We start from the raw sequence: 20,415 nt of genomic DNA, 5'->3' as shown, positions 1-20,415 counted from the left end.
TGATAATGCAATCATCTCTCTCTAAAAACAAAAAAAAATTCCTGAAAAAATTAAAGAAATAAAGAAAGCGTTTGTGTGTGGCAATGCACAAGAATGTGGCGTGAGAAGTCCACAGATTTTCATAGCCTACGCGATAGGCAATGGTATGGCCTCCCTGTTCGAATTCCTGACTTATTGTACGTCACATGAAAGCCATCATCTCTCTTTTCTTCTATTTATCAGCTTCACCTCGCCCCCGCCCCCCGCGCATACCACCTTCCTTTGCTTTCGCCTGCAGGACTAGGCAGCAAACATGTACCTTTCGCTGGTTAACCTCTCCAACTTAGCCCTCCCTCCTTGTATGCAAAAACGAACTAATAGCCATTCAGAACGGTTTGAAATGCGTGAGACTTTGTATCTTCTCGCGCATTTTATTTGCTCTCTTTGTTTTAGAATCGGAGGCACTCTTCGTAGCTTGAGGCCGAGACGCTTCTTAGGCACAGGAAGAGAAGAACTCAGCATCGTCAGTGGTGACATCCCACGCACCAACACGCGCAAAGCAACACTTGATTCTGGTTTCCCGAACTAAGCCAACGTTCTTGGCTAGAGCTTGGATAGTTTGAGCTTGAGTGATGGAGACACTTTGTGAGGCAAACAACGGCGACGGCAGCTTGCGAGACTAGAACGGTTTGCGACCCATATGCCCTGCAACCAAACCAGCAAAATCATCGTTAACAACAAAAGTAAATCAGGCACCACGCACAGGCCTGACGATGACTGAAATGGTGCTGACAGAGGCCTGAGAAAGGAGGAAGGGGAAGAGGGGGTGAGGGGTGGCGGAGCTCCAAATAACGGATGAAAGCTTTAGCGACCCTTCTTATTTGTAGCTCGGGATCTGAATATAGTAACATAGTCTTTTCAAGCAGGAGGCACTGGACCCATTAGGGATTGAAAAGTCGCTGCGACTGGCTTAATTTTAGCAGCCGATGTTTTCTTTCCAAGTTTGCCGTGCGCAGAGTGCTCTCGACCGAGCCGATATCGAGCCGGACGGACTGCAAGCACCGCGTCATCCGAATATCCATCCCTGATTCGACCGGCGGCCATCCTAATTTTACCTCTCCGACAGGCAAGCTATTAGACAGACGCCGTCAAGAGGAAAAAAATAAAACATGGAGCAATCGGGCAGGAACGCACAAAACAAAACTGTTCTGCCTGGAAGATGAGAAGAGGTTGAGTAATCTCGGGTTTGGATAAACATACACTCGTAACACAGGTCTGAAGGCACGGCGTCTAACCTAGGTCGGTGGCTGCAATCGAAGAATGATTGCACAAAGTGGCAGCATTTACTTCTTCCATAATAAATCGGCGGCGGCGGCGGCGGATACAAAAAAAAGTAAGCATCACTAAAGGCAGTTCGTTCAAGCACGCGCTGAGAAACGTGTATTGGTCGTACGTCAAGAATAAAACTGCATGATGTCTGCCAAAGATGGAAGCATTTAACGAACGGGTAGAAGACAGTCAGCTCCCCCCCCCCCCCCCCCCACCTCTGTTTTTCTGTCTTTGTGTTTCCCATCGTGTGATGAAACACTTTCTATTCAGGACAAAAACCCGTCAAAATTTTTTTCAGTAGGCGGAAATGTTGAATGCCAGCTTGTACGCATTCCAAATGCCAGCACTGTGATGGCAGCATGTGTAAAAGCACATCTGCGAATCTGAAATCACCTTACAAAATGTTACCCCAGGGTGATTTTCATATTTACGTGTGTCGGGAGGAGAGCGACCAACTTGAGTAGTATAGTGCCGCCTAAGCCGCTACGCCTATGTAATCGGCCTTTTACCGACCGGCTTCCTTGGGTGTGACTTAGAAGTGTGTCAAGAGTTTAGCGTTCTGGCCTGTGCCGCATGAAAGGACTAACACACATCAAACATAAATTTTAGGTCGCATCTGCTGAGCCAAGTGGCAATATTTTTTCAATATTCTTTGATGTCGGTTGTTCGTCTTACATAAAATATAAGAATGAAGTCGAAGAGATCGATGGTGCTAAGTTTCTATTATCCGGTGATTCTTCTTGATCGTTACAATATTTACCGGAAATTTACCCGCGATATTACCGGTGATTGTACCCGTTAAACTTACTTCCTCTAAATGTTCGCAGAATAAGTGTGACGGTACTCGGAAAATGATTTCTTAAACTATACTTCTGGTTCAAACGCAAGAAATCGAAACTTCGGCAACGAAGCAAGCAAACACCGGATAGCTAGTTTTCGGCGCTTGCTGGAGATGGCGCCACCCATGCGGACGAATAATGCAGTCTTGTGCTTTGATCTAGGAAATTCCACGTATTAGCGCTGTTTTTCTGGTTAACAGCCAAAAGTGTTTAAATGCCTTAGTCTGAGCATAATGTGTTTCCTGAGAAGGAAGAGCTCAGACATTTCGCCCAGTTCTCCCAAGCAGGCGGCGGATATACATTTTAAATCAACAGTTCATCGATCTAAAAGGCCTCCTCCTCAAAGCATGAAAGACGTCATACCACCATTTGTATGATTTCCGTTACAATTACGCCAGAGTTGACTGTTACTATTTTTATAATAAGGAACATAATCGAAATTATGCGCTTAGTAGCATTTCAGGTTCCTGCTTTCACAGGTGCATAACTGAAAGAAAAAAAAAATCGAGAGACGCTGAGCACCGAGTCCACCCCAGAATGCGCTGGCATTGAATGCACACGAACGAGAATTTAATTTGCCGGTTCACGCGTGTCGCATATCCTTGATGCTTGACTTGGTGAGTCCATATTACATAAGATCCAAGTGTGCTCACACAAATATTTTCCGGAACTGTGTTTCGTACATATAAAATGTCTAGTATTTGATTTAGTAAAAAATTCTGAAGGCACTTATGTCTGCTTACGTGGAGGAATGCGAAAGCATGGAAATTTTTAGAATGCGGGTTTTTCCACGACGCCGGTGCGCGATCTATTATTTCATTATTGTTATTTTTTCAGTTATTTTTGTTTTGCATTTTTATTATTTTATTTTGAACCACAGCGGTGGCCTAGTGGTTGAGCATCCACCTCGCTTGCGGGAGGTGCGGGGTTCGATCCCCAAAGCAGCCGGGTACCCACCGGTGAAACAACGGGTACAACCTTACCCTGGCCTCGTGCTCGGCTTATTCAGGGTGAAATGCTTGGGAAATGGGTCTTTGACCCCACCTTGAGAAATCGAAAATACCTTGTGCCATGGAGCTCTTTGGCCGCAGATACCCTTGCGCCATAAAAAATCAACATCATAATTTTTAAACTTACATTTATTTCAAATTTTTCTTGTTTTATTAAGTTTTTTACTTAATTTATTTTACTTTTCGCGTCCAGGTGCTACGTCGACGTCCGTGGCTGTTTTGACATCCAGGTGCTATGTTGACGTCCGTGGCTATTGTGTCGTCGAAGTGTAGTTAATTCAGTAATTGCAATTCATCAACCACACGTTTTCCACATCAAGATCTCATCACGCACTATCTAACGCAATCAAACTTTTGCACATTTATCTTCACAAAACGACGTAATTGTTCGGAGAAGTTTTTGCCTACACGAAACGCTCGACATAAACACGGGCCTATTCTGTCGTCAAAGTGTAATTTTCCTGTTTAATTAATTAACAAACCATAATTAATCAACCACATATTTCCCACAGAAAGATCTGAGCACGTACTATCTAACACAATCAAACTTTTGCACATGCATTTTCATAGAACGACACAATCGTGCGGAAAGCGGAGAAGCTATGTCGACGTACGTGGCTATTTTGACATTGAAGTGTAGTTTTCGCGTTTAATTAATAAACTAATTCCACCACATCAACCAAATTTTCCCACAACGAGATCTCATCACACACTATCTAGATAAATCAAGCTTTTTTTACATTTATCGTTACAGAACGACGCAATCACGCAGAGAAAGTTTTGCTGACATGAAACTAGTGACATATCTACCTAATGCTTTCGCATAAATATTCTGTGCATCTCCAATCTGAGGCAACAGAACACCGATTAGGCGTGCAGGGGACAAAATATCGACGGCACAGACATCCTTTGTATATAAAGTATACAAAGGATTTTGTATGTAAAATAAACACCCTGTATAACTTATGGTTCGGGCATGTGAAAAGAAATAATACGTCCTCGGAATAGAGAACTCAATGCTAGAGCAGTGGAGGGGAACCTGACTAGCTCGGAACTCGCGAACCATTAATGACTGGTCAGTAAGGCACTGCTGGAGACCAGTACAATTGGGTCCTAGACGGAGGGACACCATCCAGAAATATTTTGTTATCAATAAATTATTACGTTCGGCTTCGCCTGCCTCGTGTATCGGTGACCTTTCATCGTGGGCGCCTGTTCAGATTTACTGTTGAATACTGCTGATTTACTGTTGATTACTGTTGATTACTGTTGAATACTGTTCATTTACTGTTGAATAGATTTACTGTTGAATAGATTGGACGTATTTGAGCTGAATTTGACGCCTAGAACGTCGCATTCGCCGCCACCAATATTCACGAGGGACTGTACATCTGTTCGGTTATCTGCTAAAGTACAATATCGTTTCCGCAGATTAAACCCGTGAGCTGCTGTTCCGAACGCGTCCTATTCATGACAGAATTTCTCCTAAATAGAGACCAGAATCTAGCTTACTTTCCCACTGTCACCTTTTCATTTCTGTCGCATAAATCATGAACATCAGTGGGCATCGCGGGAAACCCCGTCTAACCTTTTGTGATCATACGGACGGCCGCCCCGTTGCTAAGTTGTTCCCACGCAATTTCAACTTATTAACCGGGCATATTTCCTGCTAGCAGATCTGTTACCTTATTCCCATTCATTAGTATGCTCAATAAGTGGCCTTTTTTATGAGATAGCATAAGAACCTCACTGGAGCAGAAAGCCGGCGTCTACAGGTGATCGGTATCACACCTGGGCAAGAAACTAAATGGATGAAAAACTTCACAGCCGGGTGAGTGAATTCGGACACACGGTAGCTCGAACTAGTCAGTTCCTGTGGCCGGTGCTTCAGACAACTACGCCACCGTGACTGCTTAACATTTTGCGCGTTAAAGTGCCAGTCTATTGCGCTGTGGATTGGAAGCTGCAGTCTTCATAATCTTCCACAGGGTTGGCAAGCAGTCCCGGCAATGGAGGTGCTTTCACGTTTTTTTGGGTGGCATGGGCCTCGACACGCGGTTGTGATGCCATCAAATGTGTGTGCACAGACTCTCATCTCACTTTTCACCACGCAGTTACCCATCATGGCCCTCTTTCTTCGCCTCCTCCCATTCTCCAGTGCAGAGCAGCAGGCCAGATATCAATATTCCTGGCCAACCTCTTTGCCTTCGTTTCATTAAATTGATCAATCTATCTGTCATCATCTCCCATACGTGCGCGTGGAAGCGCCATGAAATGAATATTCAACAGGAGACAGAAAACAGCGGGAAAGTAGAATAAGTGAAATTCAGTTAAAAAGACACTAGTGCTATCGCATTATCATAGGGTAATGTCCTGCTGTGGCCAAGCAGTGGCCTGCAGTATTCTGAAAATAAATAAATAAATAATAGAATTTAAGGAAACTGCACATCTTTTAACGTTGTCCAAAGCATCGCTGACGCTCGTGGGCGCCTCGGTGCTAGCCAGACGCGAATGCGCTTTCGCGATGCGTCTACTACGCATGCTAAATGGCTGTTGCGCGCTCTCAGCTGTCGCTTGCACCTGTTGTGAACACGAACTGCGCATGCGTGCTACAAGCTGTCTGTTTGTTTTCAGTAAGTGGAGCGCGGGAGAGGGTAGAGGGTAAGATGCACTCGTGCTCAGAGAGTACTTGTGAAAAAAAAAGACGAATAATGCGTAGATATGCGCTCGAAATACCCGACGGAAAACTACAAGAATAAGTGAAGGAAAAACTAACTGGTTATTACGAAAGAACAAGCGAAACAACTCCGGAGATAACTGCCACGTGGTTGCCATTGTCGGTGTATAAAAATGCAAAAAAATAAAAAAACTGGCCCATTGGCAGCGCTTATGCGCACGCGCTTTACGAGCAGGTGCAGCTGGCGGCATATCGTGCTAATACTTTCTGAATTCCGACATGCCTCCAACCGTTTCAAGCCAAAGCCACTGTACACTCCCGTGTGAGTCAGCGTTGAAAGTAAAAACGGAGGCGAGCACTGCATAGAAGAGCAGCGCCATCTAGGAGGCGCACTGGCAATCGACCGCCTTACGTCGCTCATAGCTCGCTATCCTCGCCTACCGAGGTCGCTGTCGTGGGCAGGAGTGGGCCTGGGGGAATGTAGTGCGGCACAGGAAATTACAGCTAAAAGAACTTGTTTGCCAGCATGAAGCATTCTAGATGCACCCGAGCGTTGCCTTTCATGCATATTGCTTGAATGTGGTGCTGTACCTGGCGTATTTCCGGTTCGATCGTGTCGGCACACGTCGCGGTGAGCAATGCGTTACAGTCTAAAGCATTACAGGTGACCGGAAGCCGCTTAACAGACAAAAGAAGGCAAGAAACAGGCCTTGCTGTGGATGTCCAATAATTGTCCTGGATGGTCGAAAGCTGTTTGCATTATTCGGTGGAAAATTGCACAATCTTGAAAAATTGTTAATTCCTATCGCGAAGAACTTGCAAGATGAAGTAGCGACAGGCTTGGGGTTTCATAAGCCATTGATGGCTGGAGTATAACTTCAAAAAAAGAGTGTTTTTATTTACCTAAGCACAGTGATCTAATATCTTCAAGTGAGTAATGTGAGATAATCAACTGCATAAGACATAATCACGGTGAACTAAATGATGTAAGCATGTTAGAAAAATACAGAAGTGTTAATAATAGCCTAGAAGCATGCAGAACATTCCTTGTGGATGCTGATCGTTGTTTTTTTTTTAAGGAAGGAGGGGGGGGGGGCAGGGGGAAGAATTTTACGTCTCAAATGAGTCGCGAGTTTGCTGCTTGTATAAACCCCTGCTAAAAGAAAATGCTTATCTGAACCTTGTTTTCGGCAGTATAAGAGCATACGTGATGAAGACAAGGGCGAACAACGAGTTCAGAAAACCCGGAGAAAGCTCACTTCATCCAACCTCTGAGTACAGCAATGTAAGTTGAGTCGCGCGTCTACTGGGCATATTTTCTACGGGGCGGAAAGCTAGCAGGGTTTTTGCAGCAACTGTCTTGACCACAAGCAACTTATCAGAGGAATGGGAAGCTCAGAAAAAATGCACCTATGGTGTCCGAACTAAGCAGAAAGGAAAACAGTCGTCTGATCACGCATCAGGTTCGTCTTTCTCAGGGCTACTTACTTTCCTTACGGCGCTGTTATACATTTATATGAAGTTGAATCTTGTTATAACATTTACAAGGGCAACACGATTTATGTTTTTTTTTATTTTAGGTTTAACGTCTCGAAGCGAGACATGGGCGACAATTTCTTCGTTATAGCCGTTTATTCGTTGTAGAGGTACGCGATGTAGGTGACAACGGTCACATGCCAAAGGGTTTACCTGCTGCAGTGTATACGGAAGACGCCATAACTGGTGTTTAGAGTGCCACTGATATGCGTTGCAGGAGGAGGAGGAGGAGGAGGAGGAGGAGGAGCAGTAGCTGCTTAAATGGATACAGGAGAGGTCTGCCTGGTTGTTAGCCTAGCATCAACCAGGAGCAATCAATCAACCAGCACAACGAGTGACCACCGTACCGCTGAATGTTACGTACAGCAGCTGTATATATCAGGTCAGCCCTGCCAACGCGCGCCCATTTTTTCCGCGGTCGGCATGGGCTTCAGCGTCCTGAAAACGGATCTTAGAGGAACGTCGGAGAATGCAGGGAAAGACCCATTAAGAATATATAGCTCCGTTTCCTAGCTTCTAAAGCCGATACGGACCGCTCTAAAAAAGGGTGTTCTCTTTAAGATGGCGTTCTATGAAGAGCTCTTTAAAGAGCTTTGTAGAAGAGAACAACTTAGAGACAAGTAAACCTGTTTTGGTTGGCTTTGCCGCACCACTCTCGATTACGCGGGACACAACAGTTCGCCGCGCGACAAGATTGTCTCGTGGCGAATTATACGCCAGATCGAAGGCTTTGATAACGGCCACCTTGTCACAATCAGAAATTGTTCTGCGCTTTCGTTTTGAGTCGCTCGGTTTCGTAAAACTAGCTGGGCGTCGGTACTGTCAAGTACTCGAAGCACACTGCCAAACGCTTTAAACTATGAGACCATAGTGCGAAAATATAAATTAAAATGCGCGCGAAGCCGGAGAAGAAGAGTGCGCTTGCAATGGGCTATGCGCAGCAAAGAGGTCCGGGAAAGGGGAAACTCCACTGACCTTAGAAACTATTCAGGCGCGGCGTGGCGTTGATCTGCGGACCACGTGAACGATATTCAGCTAAGAAAGGGGGGGGGGGGGGGGTGGGGGGCATGCATGAGCCCACGTTGACGAATTGCACAGACAAACACTCCATTGAGGGCTGGCTTTAGGTGACATAAGTTTTCCTAGTGTTTTGTTCGGTGCTCGGACAGAATAGGTTATGCACGGTGACTTCAGTTTGACACATTGAAGTGGTACGGAAGTGTTGGGTAGCGTTACAAATCTACATAATGAGCGCGAAATGGCCAGTGGAGGTTCGTTATATCCCGTTGTAGGAAACTTTTACTTCGTAAAAACAAGATACAAAATACACTGTTTTTTAAGAAAACTATACCAAGAGGAATGGCGATTCCCTCGTTATATCCATCGTTTCGTTATAGCGAGGTTTGAATGAGATATTTGATTGTGCGCATTAGAAAAAAAAAAGCTGCGTCGTTAACTTCAGCGTCTTATTTTCTGAATTCTTTCCGCCACCAAGACAAGAAAAGAACTGTGCCACGTGTTGACTGGAACAAACAAAACAGCAAAACTAGGGAAAACTGACACCGTACCGAAACTAATTTCAAGATATTTTGGCGCAAAAAGGCAACAAAGAGTGAGTGTAGCTGCAGAGAAACATGTGGAATAAATTCGTTAATAGATTTTTTTTTTCGTTACAAGTCGAAAAGGACAGTTCCCGCGGTAAGTAGAGACAGCATAACTCGAGACGCCATATATAATTTGTCAAAAATGAAACAAGAAAATCGGGAGCCAGTGATGGAAGGAGGGGATGCACTTGATTTCCTACGCAGCCTTTTAAGGCGCTCACCTCACTCACCCACGCATTTTGTTTCCGTACGTCGAAAATGGCGGCGATACGAATCGGGAGCTATAAAGCAAATGAAGTATCGAATAAACCACCGTAAATAGTTCTTCTGCAAGATGCCAACTTTATTTTTTTTTTTGCAGCCTCCTAACTGGGAAAGTTTTCAGCCAAGATGGAATGACGATGCTTTCACGGAACACTGTCGCATTGTGCCACTTCTTCCGCCCGCAGCTCGACATGTATTCTGCACCGACTATTCCCAGTGACCGAGCTCCCCTGTTTTGTTTAGCACATTCATTCAATACCGCGTTTCCCCGAAAATCGTATCGGCAGTGGTCGTCGGTGGAGTTTCAAGCATCTCGCAGAGACCAGAGGCAACATATGCCGCGCAAAAATGCCGGACCCCACAAGAGAGGCCTATCGCCTCGCGCTGCAGGCCGCACCGAATCAGCCGCCCGTATCAGCTCCCCCGCAAACAAGCACTTGCGCCAGGAGCTGCCTGTCGACACGGAGGCCAGTGCGCTTGAGCACAGGCGTGAGCGACATGTAATGGCCGCGTCATTTACTCTAGATGGAGGCATAAGCGTCGATAACTACACGAGAAAGCAAAAGAAAATGAAAAAAACGAGAGAAATGAACCCGCGCGCACATACGCGCAGAGAAAAAGAATGATGCTCAGATCGTGGGTATACCTTGCTTCCTCTTCGGGTTCTTTGCCGTCGCATTACCGCGCTACTATTATGCGCGGATAAAACGATGCGAGTTGAGTTGTCCTCCTCCCCCCCCTCCTGCCCCTCTCCTACCCACGCCTTCTCCCCCATCTTCCGTTTCCACTGCCGGACTTCCAGTGTCAGCAGGCTTCCTGTTCGTCGGAACCTCCTCCTCCTCCTCCGCGCTTTCTCCCCATCTCCAGCGCGACGAGACCCACAAGTAAAGCGAGTTTGAAAATTGTATTTCGCCGCCGTCGGCGCCGCCGCTAGGGCAGCGACAGACGTTCGGGAAGGGCGAAGGGAGAAGCTGTGGCGGAGCCGCAGTTCCAGGAGAGGGGGTGAGGACGAGGGAGCGGGGCAGAAGAGGCGGTCGCCATGGCAACGGTTCTCGCTCCGGAGGAGGGGCAGGATGCGGGACACGTGACACCGTGGAATTTTTCCCTCAAGGCCGGGCCTCGAACGAAGAGCGGGACGCCCGGGGGCTCCGGCTCTTCCACTGTTCGAGGGAGGATGCGGAGGAAGCGGGAAGAGCGAGGCCACCGCGCAGGACGGAAAGAAGAAAACGTGAAAAAAAAAAGAAACGCTACAGGCCGGAGAAGGCGAAATCCGACGAAGGAAAAGGAAGCAAAAAATGGCGGCGGTGGCAGCAGCAGCAGGGGACAAATAGGAAGAAAATACACTTTTTTATTTCTATCTCCCCTCCCTGTTCTCAAACGCCGCTCTTTCTTTCGGCGTTGCCTTTCTTTCTATCGCTCCGGCTCCATAGCGAAGCCGGCCGGACTCCGCCACGTCTGGTCGGTTTGATGTCGTTCCTCCCCAGAGCCCGGCTGCTGCTCCCGTTGATGAAAGACACTCGACCCCGAAGCGACGGCGGTGGCGGACACTTACTTCGCGGCGTTCGCGTCTTCTCCTTTCTTTTATCCTTCCTTCATTCTTTCCTTGTCCTCTTTTTACCGTATTCTCTATGTTTCTGCGCGCGCGCAAGGGAGAAAGCTGCTTCTTTCATTTAGAGCAGCCTTCATGGCGTCCACATCTAGCTCTCTCATCTGTGTCTTTTTAGCGCAGGTAGTGTGTCTCGCCGCATTACAAGCTCCCTCTTTCGTCTCGGGATCATTTTAAAACGCGGTCGGCGTAAGAAGTAAGGGGAGAAAAAAGCGGAAATACCTAGCGGTTTGTTCTTTCCGGCACTTACGAAGTCGCGGCCAGGAGGAAACAATCTGTGGTGACTGCCTTCCTCTGCTCATCCCTCCCCTCCATCCATTTCTTTGCGTATGAAAACGTGGTCTTCTCTGGAAAAGCTCTATGCGAATTATAAAAGCGGATGTGCGCCGATTTTCTACCTGAAGGATGAAATACGTAGAAGTGGCCCTTATAAAAACGGTCTATAGACAGTCTAAATAATTCTGATTGGCTCTATTGCCTTCCTATAGATATATCTTTTTGTCTATTCATAGTCTATAGACTGTCTATAGACAAATTTCTACCAAAAGTGTATGGCCATAAATCTATAGATTGTCTATAGAATGTCTATATGATTTGTATTGCCTATAGACTATTCTTTAGGGTTTGTCTATAGAGAGTTTATAGACCTTATAGAAGAAGTCTATGGACAGTCTATAGACTGTCTAAATAAATTTTTAAGGGGGTTTACATGCGCTCGCTGAGGACTCGGTTCCTTCCCAGAAAACTCGGCATGTAAATAGGGCCTCTAAGCTGTAAAAAGCTCATTGTCCATACTTCTAAGAAGCATTCTGTTTGTGGCCTCCACATTCACCCTTCGGAACGCACCTCTCGTTTGTGTAAACCCAAGTTGCGCTGAAATGAGTGCGTGGGCCAGCCAGAGTCACATTGCGGCTGTTTTATTGAAGCCTAAGAAAATTTGTGTTGAAGAAAAACGTTGAAAAGACTCCTTTCTTTACAAGCTTAGGAGGGGGGGGGTAGTTTCAGCTCATAACTGGTACTGGCTATCATGAATAATCATTCTCGCAGCAGAGTGGAAAAGCATGCCTCAGATCATCTACGCGGAGTACAGCATCACGAGAACACATGCAATGAACAGAGGGAAAATACAAAAAAAATGCAAGCGCCTTTTTTCAGAAGCAGAAGCTGGGTAACAAATACGCCTTGTCACTGAACCTGCTCTCGGCGTCGCCTCCTAAAATTGATTAGAGTCGGAGCCGGGCGCTAACTGCGCGTGCACAATGGCAGGTCAGCGCCTCCATCTGGCCTTTCGTGGCAGCTTAGCGGCATAATGGCAGCAAGTCGCTGTCCGGCCATCCGGTAGTGCTTAAGCTCACTGGTAGCAAACCCTTGCTCGGCTTGACTAGGTGCCGCAGGTGCAAAACAGGAAACGCCACTCCGTCTCCAAAGTGACGAAGCCCTCTTCTCAAGCCAGTCCGAGTTAGGCTTCTTTAAATAGACGCTCGTACTATGATTCGTCTTCCAGCCAAATTCACTGTCAAGGTCAGAAGGTACAAAACAAAAAGGAAGCTGTGACGCGGGGGGTAGACAAAGCGTGCTTGCTTCACAAAGCGTGTGTCGTACGTGAGACAAAGAAAACGTGCTGGACCAGAGCGCTTAACCGCAGGGAGATCAGCCAGATCAGAACCGGTTGCCAGAAACGCTGGTCCCGGGTTTAAGCTCCGAGCACGAAGAAAAAAAACATAACGAACATTAAAGCGCATTCCTCGGGTAATAAGCGCAAAGGTAAAAAAGAATAAAGCCACCGGCAGAATTTAGAATTAGAAACATGGCCGGGCGCCAGGCGACGAATTGGCGACAGGGGAAGAAGAAAGGGGCGTGGTGCTAAATTAGGTACGGCCCGGTGCATCACACCGCCGGTGCAAAGAATCAAGGTTGCAGCACGCACGAGAGTGTCGCGTCAGTTGGCAGCGGGTGCTGATTTTCCATCCGGCACAAATGACGAAGTCGCGCGTTGGAAAGAAATGATCGACAAACACAAGTCACGCGCTGGGATCCCCAGCATGAAGCGACGTGTGCTCGGTTCGATCGAAGCGCCTTGTCAAGCGCGGTTGGAAAAGCCCAATGCGTGGTGGCGATCTCCCTGAGAGGGGAGCTCAATTCTTCGGCTGCGCTGGTAGACACTTTTTACGACCTACGCTAGCTGAGTCCTCTTTAAGATGTTCATTCTTATTTCTGGAGTGTTTCCTTGACCTTTAAGCTTCGCTGCGAGAAACTGTGCCGATCTCCAGAAGCGTCATTTCGAAGCAGACTCACGGAGAGGATGCCCTTCTACCTCTTACAGAACTTCCAAATGATCAATACACATCATCAGTGAAAGAGAAAAAAAAATCTAGGGTGGTCTCTTAAAAGACTACCTACGCGTTTTCAGCAGATGTGAGGGCATATGGCTGCATCGATGTCACTTAGTATTGTGCGCACATAAAAGTAGTTTTCTTTGCAGACTTTGCCTTGACCAACGTCCATCTGTGAATAACATCGCTCGAGCTGTCTTATAGGCGAACATTGCGAGCTCAGTCTAGAGAATGAAAACGATTGAGAAGAAGTCCTAAGCGATGTCCCTACATTGTGAGCCTCAAGAACGCCCGGCTGATCTGCGACGTCAAGCATGAAGGCTTGAATTTATGCCCTGTGGCAGGAATTACAAATCTGTTAATTGCGCTGAGCATTTTTCAAGCGGAGAACACCCTTCCATGCCGATCGCACGGAAATATAATGGTCAGGTGCTTAACTATTGAACTGCAGTAGAGAAGGCGATTGCACGGGGTTTGAGATCGAAGTTCTTTCACCAAATAACTCTAGCAGAATAGAAGTAAGAAGGAACAAAAACGTTCATTGCGCATGAAAAATAGCTGAAAGTGATGAATATACGAGCTCACTGCAGTAACGTAAAAGAAGAACAACGCATTGCTAATACTCTTGGAGGTCATGACAATATCACCATGGCTGCGCACAGATATGTAGTTAATAATTTTAAGAATTACTAGAGTATTTACACGAGCATTTCTCCATAATAGAAGGTTTAAAAGTAGACTTCTTTTACTTAAGCGAAGCGTGATTAGTATAAATTTAGAAGTAGCATTCTGTACTCTGCGTACTCCTGCCTTACTAGAATTGTTTGAACGGGAACAGAAACAAAAATAGCGGAACAAGGCTAACGTCCGTAGGTTTTTGCATCCAAAATTTAGCAGCTAGCGTGCAGAATAGTATGTGCTACTTGCACTGGATTTAGCTTGCAGCTTACCAGTAGCTACCGTGAATTGCATTATGGTGGCTGTAACTACGGTTTACGGTTGGTAGAACAGTGACGGGGCTGGTCTAGTGACTGGCGCTTAGCTACAAAGTGGCGATTGAGGAAATGTCACGGAGGCCACTGAATTTGCTTTCTTTCGGTGCATGACCTCTGCGAAGAACCCTGCTTGCAGTGTTCAATAAAAAAACAATGCAAACAGCGCAAACAAAAACAATGAAGATTACCCTATCCGCTGCACAAGGCGTGTTAAGAAAAGCAAACAAATTTAAAGAAAATGCAAGACCACGCTCGTACATAACTTTTCTTGATGATGCTGATGAATTTTTATTGCGAAGGGGCGTCTGTGGCCAAAAAGCGCCATGGCACAAGGTTTTTTTCTTCTACTCAAGGTGGGGTTAAACACCCTTTTCCCAAGCATTTCACCCTGAACAAATCGAGCACCAGACACTGGTGGGTACCCGGTGGTACTGGGAATGGAACTCCGAACCTCCCGCATGTGAGGCCAATGCATGCCAGGCCGAGACTAAGCCGCCGCTACGGTCGATAAATAAATTCTTTTAGCTGCGTGTCAAGGACAAATTTTTCTAACGCTTACGGTATTGCATGCCACTGTTCATCGTTGTTTTGTTTATGTCACTTGCAGAAATTTCATTGCTATGTTATCCTACCGGCATTATGAAGAGTGGTCTCGATGCAATGACGTCCCTATGAGACCTATTTCTGTACGTTCGTGTTCGGCACGATGTATTTATGCGACGTAAGTAAACGAAGTGAAAGCTACTTGGCCGGGCTCTCGTGCCATATCCAAAGAAAAGACTCGAACCAGATTGCAGTGCCGCTATTTTCACTCACGCTACCAAGCAACGGCTTGCTTTTCTCCACCATTCTTTTTTTAGCGGGGGAGGCGTTGCAGTGTATGATAATTGTGTATGTTGTGTCTCGGTGTTGTCGTTGCCAGGTGTTTTGGAGAACGTCGTATAATCACAAAAACTGTTGCAAAAATGCTCCAGTGACACAAAGGGTCCTGGTATACGGGTTCCCATGAGTCGACCATGCGATTGCTAGCTTTTCTAGTAGACATGGGGCGCTCGTGGGAACTGCCCAAGTGACTGCATGACGGAAGCCAACAATCAGAGAAACCCAAGAGCAGAGCAAGGGGACGCGTTTTTTAATTTGTAGTGTTGATTTGTTGAAAATTATGTGTGATTATTTTACGCCCTCAAGATAACTGATAAAAATTCAGAAGCAAAGCAACCACATGCCGCCGATGAGATTCGAACCAACGGCCACCAGGAGAAAAAGAAGAATACCCTATGCTCGCTCCTTGGCTTCGGTTACTGTTGGCTCCCATCATGTATGTCATAACAAGCATCTCTTTTAAAGCGAAAGCTTTACTACTCCCTTCCTTAGCTTATTCGGCGTGTATTTCATAACCACGTGATGTCGCCTATCCGCAGCTGTGCCGAAACCAAAAAAGAGCGGGAGCTTCGAAAGCAAAGGAAGGGCGCATAACTGACCCCTGGGACAGTGGACGCCTGCATCAGGCTTTGAGGTGCGTTGCGGTGGTGACAGAGAAATGTGGGCTGGCTTACATTAGCGCTGACAACGTTGTGGCAGACACGCGACACTGCATGAATAGGTAGAAGTGTTCACTGGGTGACCAACCGCTCCCTATCAGCCATTAATTTAACTGCCACCTGCCAGGGTGGCAGGGTGGGTGCGCTGCCTATCCAGTGTGCGGAGCGCACTCAACGTTACAGACGCCAAGCCGCGTCTAGTTGCCCAATACACCACAGCTTTCGGTCTATTACCAGGTTCAGCCGTAGTTAAAGCGCAGAAAATTTCTTCCCCTTCCCTTGCCTATTCAAGTGATTGCAAGGACATTTATTCTTTCCACGCGTCCTTTCAAATAAAGCGAACAGTACTGTCAGAAAATTTAAGTTCTTTCCTTCTTCTGGTGACTTTACTGATGCGCTACAACTTTTTAAAGAACCTTAAAAGAACTTCAACTTGGGCTAGATAGTTCACAGTACCTGAGACAGAAAATAACAGCGCCTACAAAGACAAACACAACAGAAGAACGACACAGGACAACAGTTTGTCCTACGTCCAGCTATAGCAGAGAAAGTTAAAGAGATAAAACTGTTCCCGAGTAGGCTACGCAAACTCCATTGCTTTAACGTCAGCGGCACACACAAGAAAATGATAAAATTTGGTGCTATTTAAAGAATCTGTTTTCACGCAACAGATGAAATGCGATAAAAGAAAAAATAAACCTCGAGAGCATCAAAACACGACGTGGGATGTATATATCTTTTTTAATGCGAGGTACAAGCGGCGGAGAGACATTGAGGCAATGTAAACCGCAAAGATATTCAACCAAACGCCTCCAGGGGAATACAGAGCGCCTGCCAGTTTTCTTTTACGAAACGTTTGTTTCCGCTATTCATTTCAGGTGACCGGTTGGCTGAACAAGTGTTGCTATAAATTCAGAAGATTGTCTACATAAGTGCAGCGTGTGGCCATCACAGTCGGTAGGGAGCCAGCCAATCATAAAAAGACTTTTTCAGACGGCTGACATTTCTTACTCTGGCCTGTGCTGCCTAAAAGTACGGGGCTTGAATTAATATTAATTGCGAATGCTCATAGCTTTTACAATATATCCAATTATTTTGAGCAAACGGAGTTACACTAAATATTGACATGCAGTTGTATAGCTTTGGCAGTGTCCAGAGAATGCAGAAAAATAGGTATTGATTGGGGTTAGCTTTTTTTCCGTCTGTTGAAGCAGACATTCGAGGAAATGAGGGCACTTTTGATACGCACACTTTGCCGCAGCAGAAGTATCACTGATGGCAATGTGGAAGGAGTGGAACGGTTTCACTACTGTAGCAGGTTGTCACTATAGTGAAGTTGCAATACCCAGGATAAAAGAACCACTATATGCAGCTATAACGTAGGATTAATACTTATATATAAAAACCAGCACGGCCATAATTTTCTGTAAAAAGCTTCCCGCACAACTGCTACAATAAACATCACAATTTTTTAAAAGAATAATGCGACAAATTTACACATCGTACAATGTAGACATTGTACATCTTAGACGTATATGTCCATTGTAGGAGCTCTTAATGACAATTGATTTCATTTATTTATTTGAAGAAAACATTTGATAAGTTCATATTTAATGAAATAGAATTATCAAGCACACATATGACGACAGCCACATTATAAAAGCTATTCTTTAAAGTAATCAGGTGTTCTTAAGTTCCTTGGGCTTGCATTTATTAGATATTCTGCTGCAACAAAAAACGGTGGCGTCGTCCATGTTGCGCCAATTGACACACTAAAGCGAAATAAATAATTCCTCTTGGGAAAGTCCGAAAGAAAGTTATTGTAGCCAAAAGAGGCACCAACACCAAAATAAAAGCCTTAGGAGGCTGGCATAGCGGAACCATATGGCGAAATCATCAAGAAAATAGAAATGCAAGCCAAGAACAAAAATGTGGTAATAGAATCAGCAGACCGATAAGATTATTAAGGATTGCATATACTAGAATAATTAAGAACGACACGAAGGGGCGTTGAATAAAAGTCTGAAGACAGCAGAAACTTATAATGCATATTGTGATAATGACAGTACAAAGGCATATGTCAGGTATCATAGGAAGGTATATATCATTTAACGCAAGGGCTAGCACTCGCATGTTTTGTCATTCGCTGGTTATCATGAACAAAATAAAACCATCACTGACGACCTTTGAAGTATTTCGAAAACCGCAACATCGCAAATCTTCGTTCTACATTCACATACTAGTGAATGTGGCTCGCATGGACACATCAACCTCTACACTTTTATGAGCAAGAAGAAAGATTGCGTGCGTTACAATTGCCCTTCTTCGGTTTGATCCTGATAAATTTAGCACTGGACTAAAATCCCAAAACTGTAGACTAATTTCATGGAACGGGATTGCTTGACCACAGAACTGGTGCCATGGCCAGAAGCCTTGGGTTCATAGAACGAATGTGCTATTTTACAATAAACATAGAGCATTTATAATACCGGCAGGAAGAAAAGCAACTATCTTGAAATTGAATTGCCCCAACAAATAACGGAGCCAATTTTTTTTTTCATCGCACTGAGAGATTTCATAGTTGAGAACAGTCAAGGTGCTTGTGGTAAAAAATTGAGGTTACCTACATTTGATGATCAAAAAGAAAACAGACGCAGTGGAAATAAACAGAGACGGAATAGTGCCCAAGACATGGCACAGCAGCTCGGGCGACTCACCGTGGGGACGCCAGCGGACAAGATGTAGACGCTGCTGCTGGCAGATACGCTTCTCGGGAATTGTTGCTTGTGCGGCTTGAGCTGTGACGGTAGGGTTACCTTCTTAGCCATGGTGGTTGTCGATGGCCCGGAGCCGTCGGCTCCTCTGACAGAGTTGCGCAGAGTAGTCAAGACTTGAGCAATTTCCTGATGCCTCCGGCAAGTACGAACTTCCAGACGATACCCAGCCGAGAAGAAGGGGCAAAACTCGCGCCAAGGAGCAGTACGCAGAATTCAAAAAGAGTCAGCAAGAGCCACAATACCAACAGTACAAGACGACGAGGTAACGATTAGAGGGCATCAAGTATATGCTTACCCGAAGAACGAACCGCCTGTGCTATCGAATATGTAAACCTTTGAGACTGTACTTCACTGATATACAAGACTACGGCGACCTATAGAAATAATTCCAGCGAAACACGCACCGACGATATTGATAAGACGACGATGACGAGTAGTTTGCTGTCACTGTACACAATTCTCGTCTACGATACACGTGACTACAGAAAACCCACTGGTAATTAATACGAGCGATTATGAGAAGATGTGGCTTCTAAGCCAGTGCTGTCACGTGATTGGAAGACCCGTTCGAGGGAGAAGGTCCAGCCTTCGGTGGGGAACGCGCCCGACTAGTGACGAGCTTTACGAATGATGAGTGACCGTACAACTCTGCCAGCAGACAAAGATGGGGAGATGACGGAGGAGAATAAAACGTGCCACGCTACAGGACTCGCGCGACAATGTACAAGATATATCGACCCTGATGACACCGAGCGGGCAAAGGTTAGATGCTAAGACTTATGCAAGAGCGGCGAGCGCTTAGCCGAGCATCAACTTAGATGGGACGCCAGGTGGATTGGCATTAAAGTGACCTCACTCTTGCGTAACATCTCCAGAGTCGGGTTGCGCGTGGGCGTACCTATCACGACGCGCCTGTCGGACCACCCGGGAAATCTGCACGCGCTGTCCCAGCCGAGGCTGTTGAAGCTGAGGTCGACAACCAGCTGAGGACTCAAACAGGTGGCGCCGGTCTGCGACGCCCAGACGCAGGAGCCATCGCCGAGGGACACATTGTCGGCGAGAGACAGCGCGTGCCGGCTCCTTCCCTCGACGGTGCGGCGGAAGCGGCTCGCGCGCGCTGACTGCTCGACACCGGGAAGAATGGGATTTAACTCTGGCGCCAGACCACGCCGTGAAAACTTCGACGACGACGTCGACAACGACGAACGGGCGGCGACGGAGTCCAGACGCTGTGCGGAACACGGTGAGCGGTTTTTCTTTCGGTGTTTACACGCAGCGGGCTACCGGCGTCACTGAAACCTCCCGCGTGGCGGCGCGCTCGTCGGAGCGGAGCTCTTCGCGCCGGGCAACCTTGGCGGCGCTTGCGTCGGCCACCCTCCGCCATCTTCTCCTCCTCTCCTGCTCTTGGCGATCTTTTCCTCTCACGCGCCACATACTTGGCGCCACGCGGCCTCTCCCGCTTAGCCCTCCGACTCTCCCCCATCCTCCTACCCCACCCCCACTCGATTCTCATCTCTCCATCTCTTTTGCCCTCATGTATTCGAGGATCAGCGGTGAGGCGGAGTTGGCAGAGGGAGAACCCCAAGTACACAAGAAATAAATGCACTCCAAATAAAAAAAAACAGAGCAGACGGGGGAGGGAGAAGCTGGATCCTCGTGATTCGGGATGCTGGCTCGGGAAAGCGAGGGTGCCCTTACGAGAGAGAGGGGGGAGGAAACTGGGGCGCGAGTGTGCTGGCCACAGCAGAACGGAGGATGTAGATGGTGGGGCTAGCGAGTGCGTCGTCATCGCAGGTGTGATCTTGGCCCGCTTTCAATTTATGCCGTAGCTCCAGGGATGGGACGAAGAGTAAAATAAGCGATGTGCGTCGCTCCCGCCCAGGAACAAGAGTGCGAGAGAACTTCAGTTGATATTTGCTGAGCGC

At 46.6% G+C, this 20,415-nt stretch overlaps 1 protein-coding gene across 1 annotated transcript in view; it reads right to left on the bottom strand.

Annotated features, from left to right (window-relative positions):
* Nucleotides 1-19,813, bottom strand: part of LOC144129160 (sodium- and chloride-dependent glycine transporter 1-like) — a 94,538-nt gene extending 74,725 nt beyond the window's left edge. The window contains exon 1 of the mRNA XM_077663113.1: nt 18,431-19,813. Within this exon, the coding sequence (XP_077519239.1) occupies nt 18,431-18,541 (111 nt within the window). The 5' untranslated portion in view covers nt 18,542-19,813. The remainder of the gene's footprint in view (nt 1-18,430) is intronic.
* Between the last annotated feature and the right edge of the window lie 602 nt (nt 19,814-20,415).

This window comes from Amblyomma americanum, chromosome 4, assembly GCF_052857255.1.
Source record: "Amblyomma americanum isolate KBUSLIRL-KWMA chromosome 4, ASM5285725v1, whole genome shotgun sequence".
NCBI lineage: Eukaryota > Metazoa > Arthropoda > Arachnida > Ixodida > Ixodidae > Amblyomma > Amblyomma americanum.
Note: the sequence above shows the minus strand (reverse complement) of the source record. Positions and strands in the feature narration are given on the sequence as shown.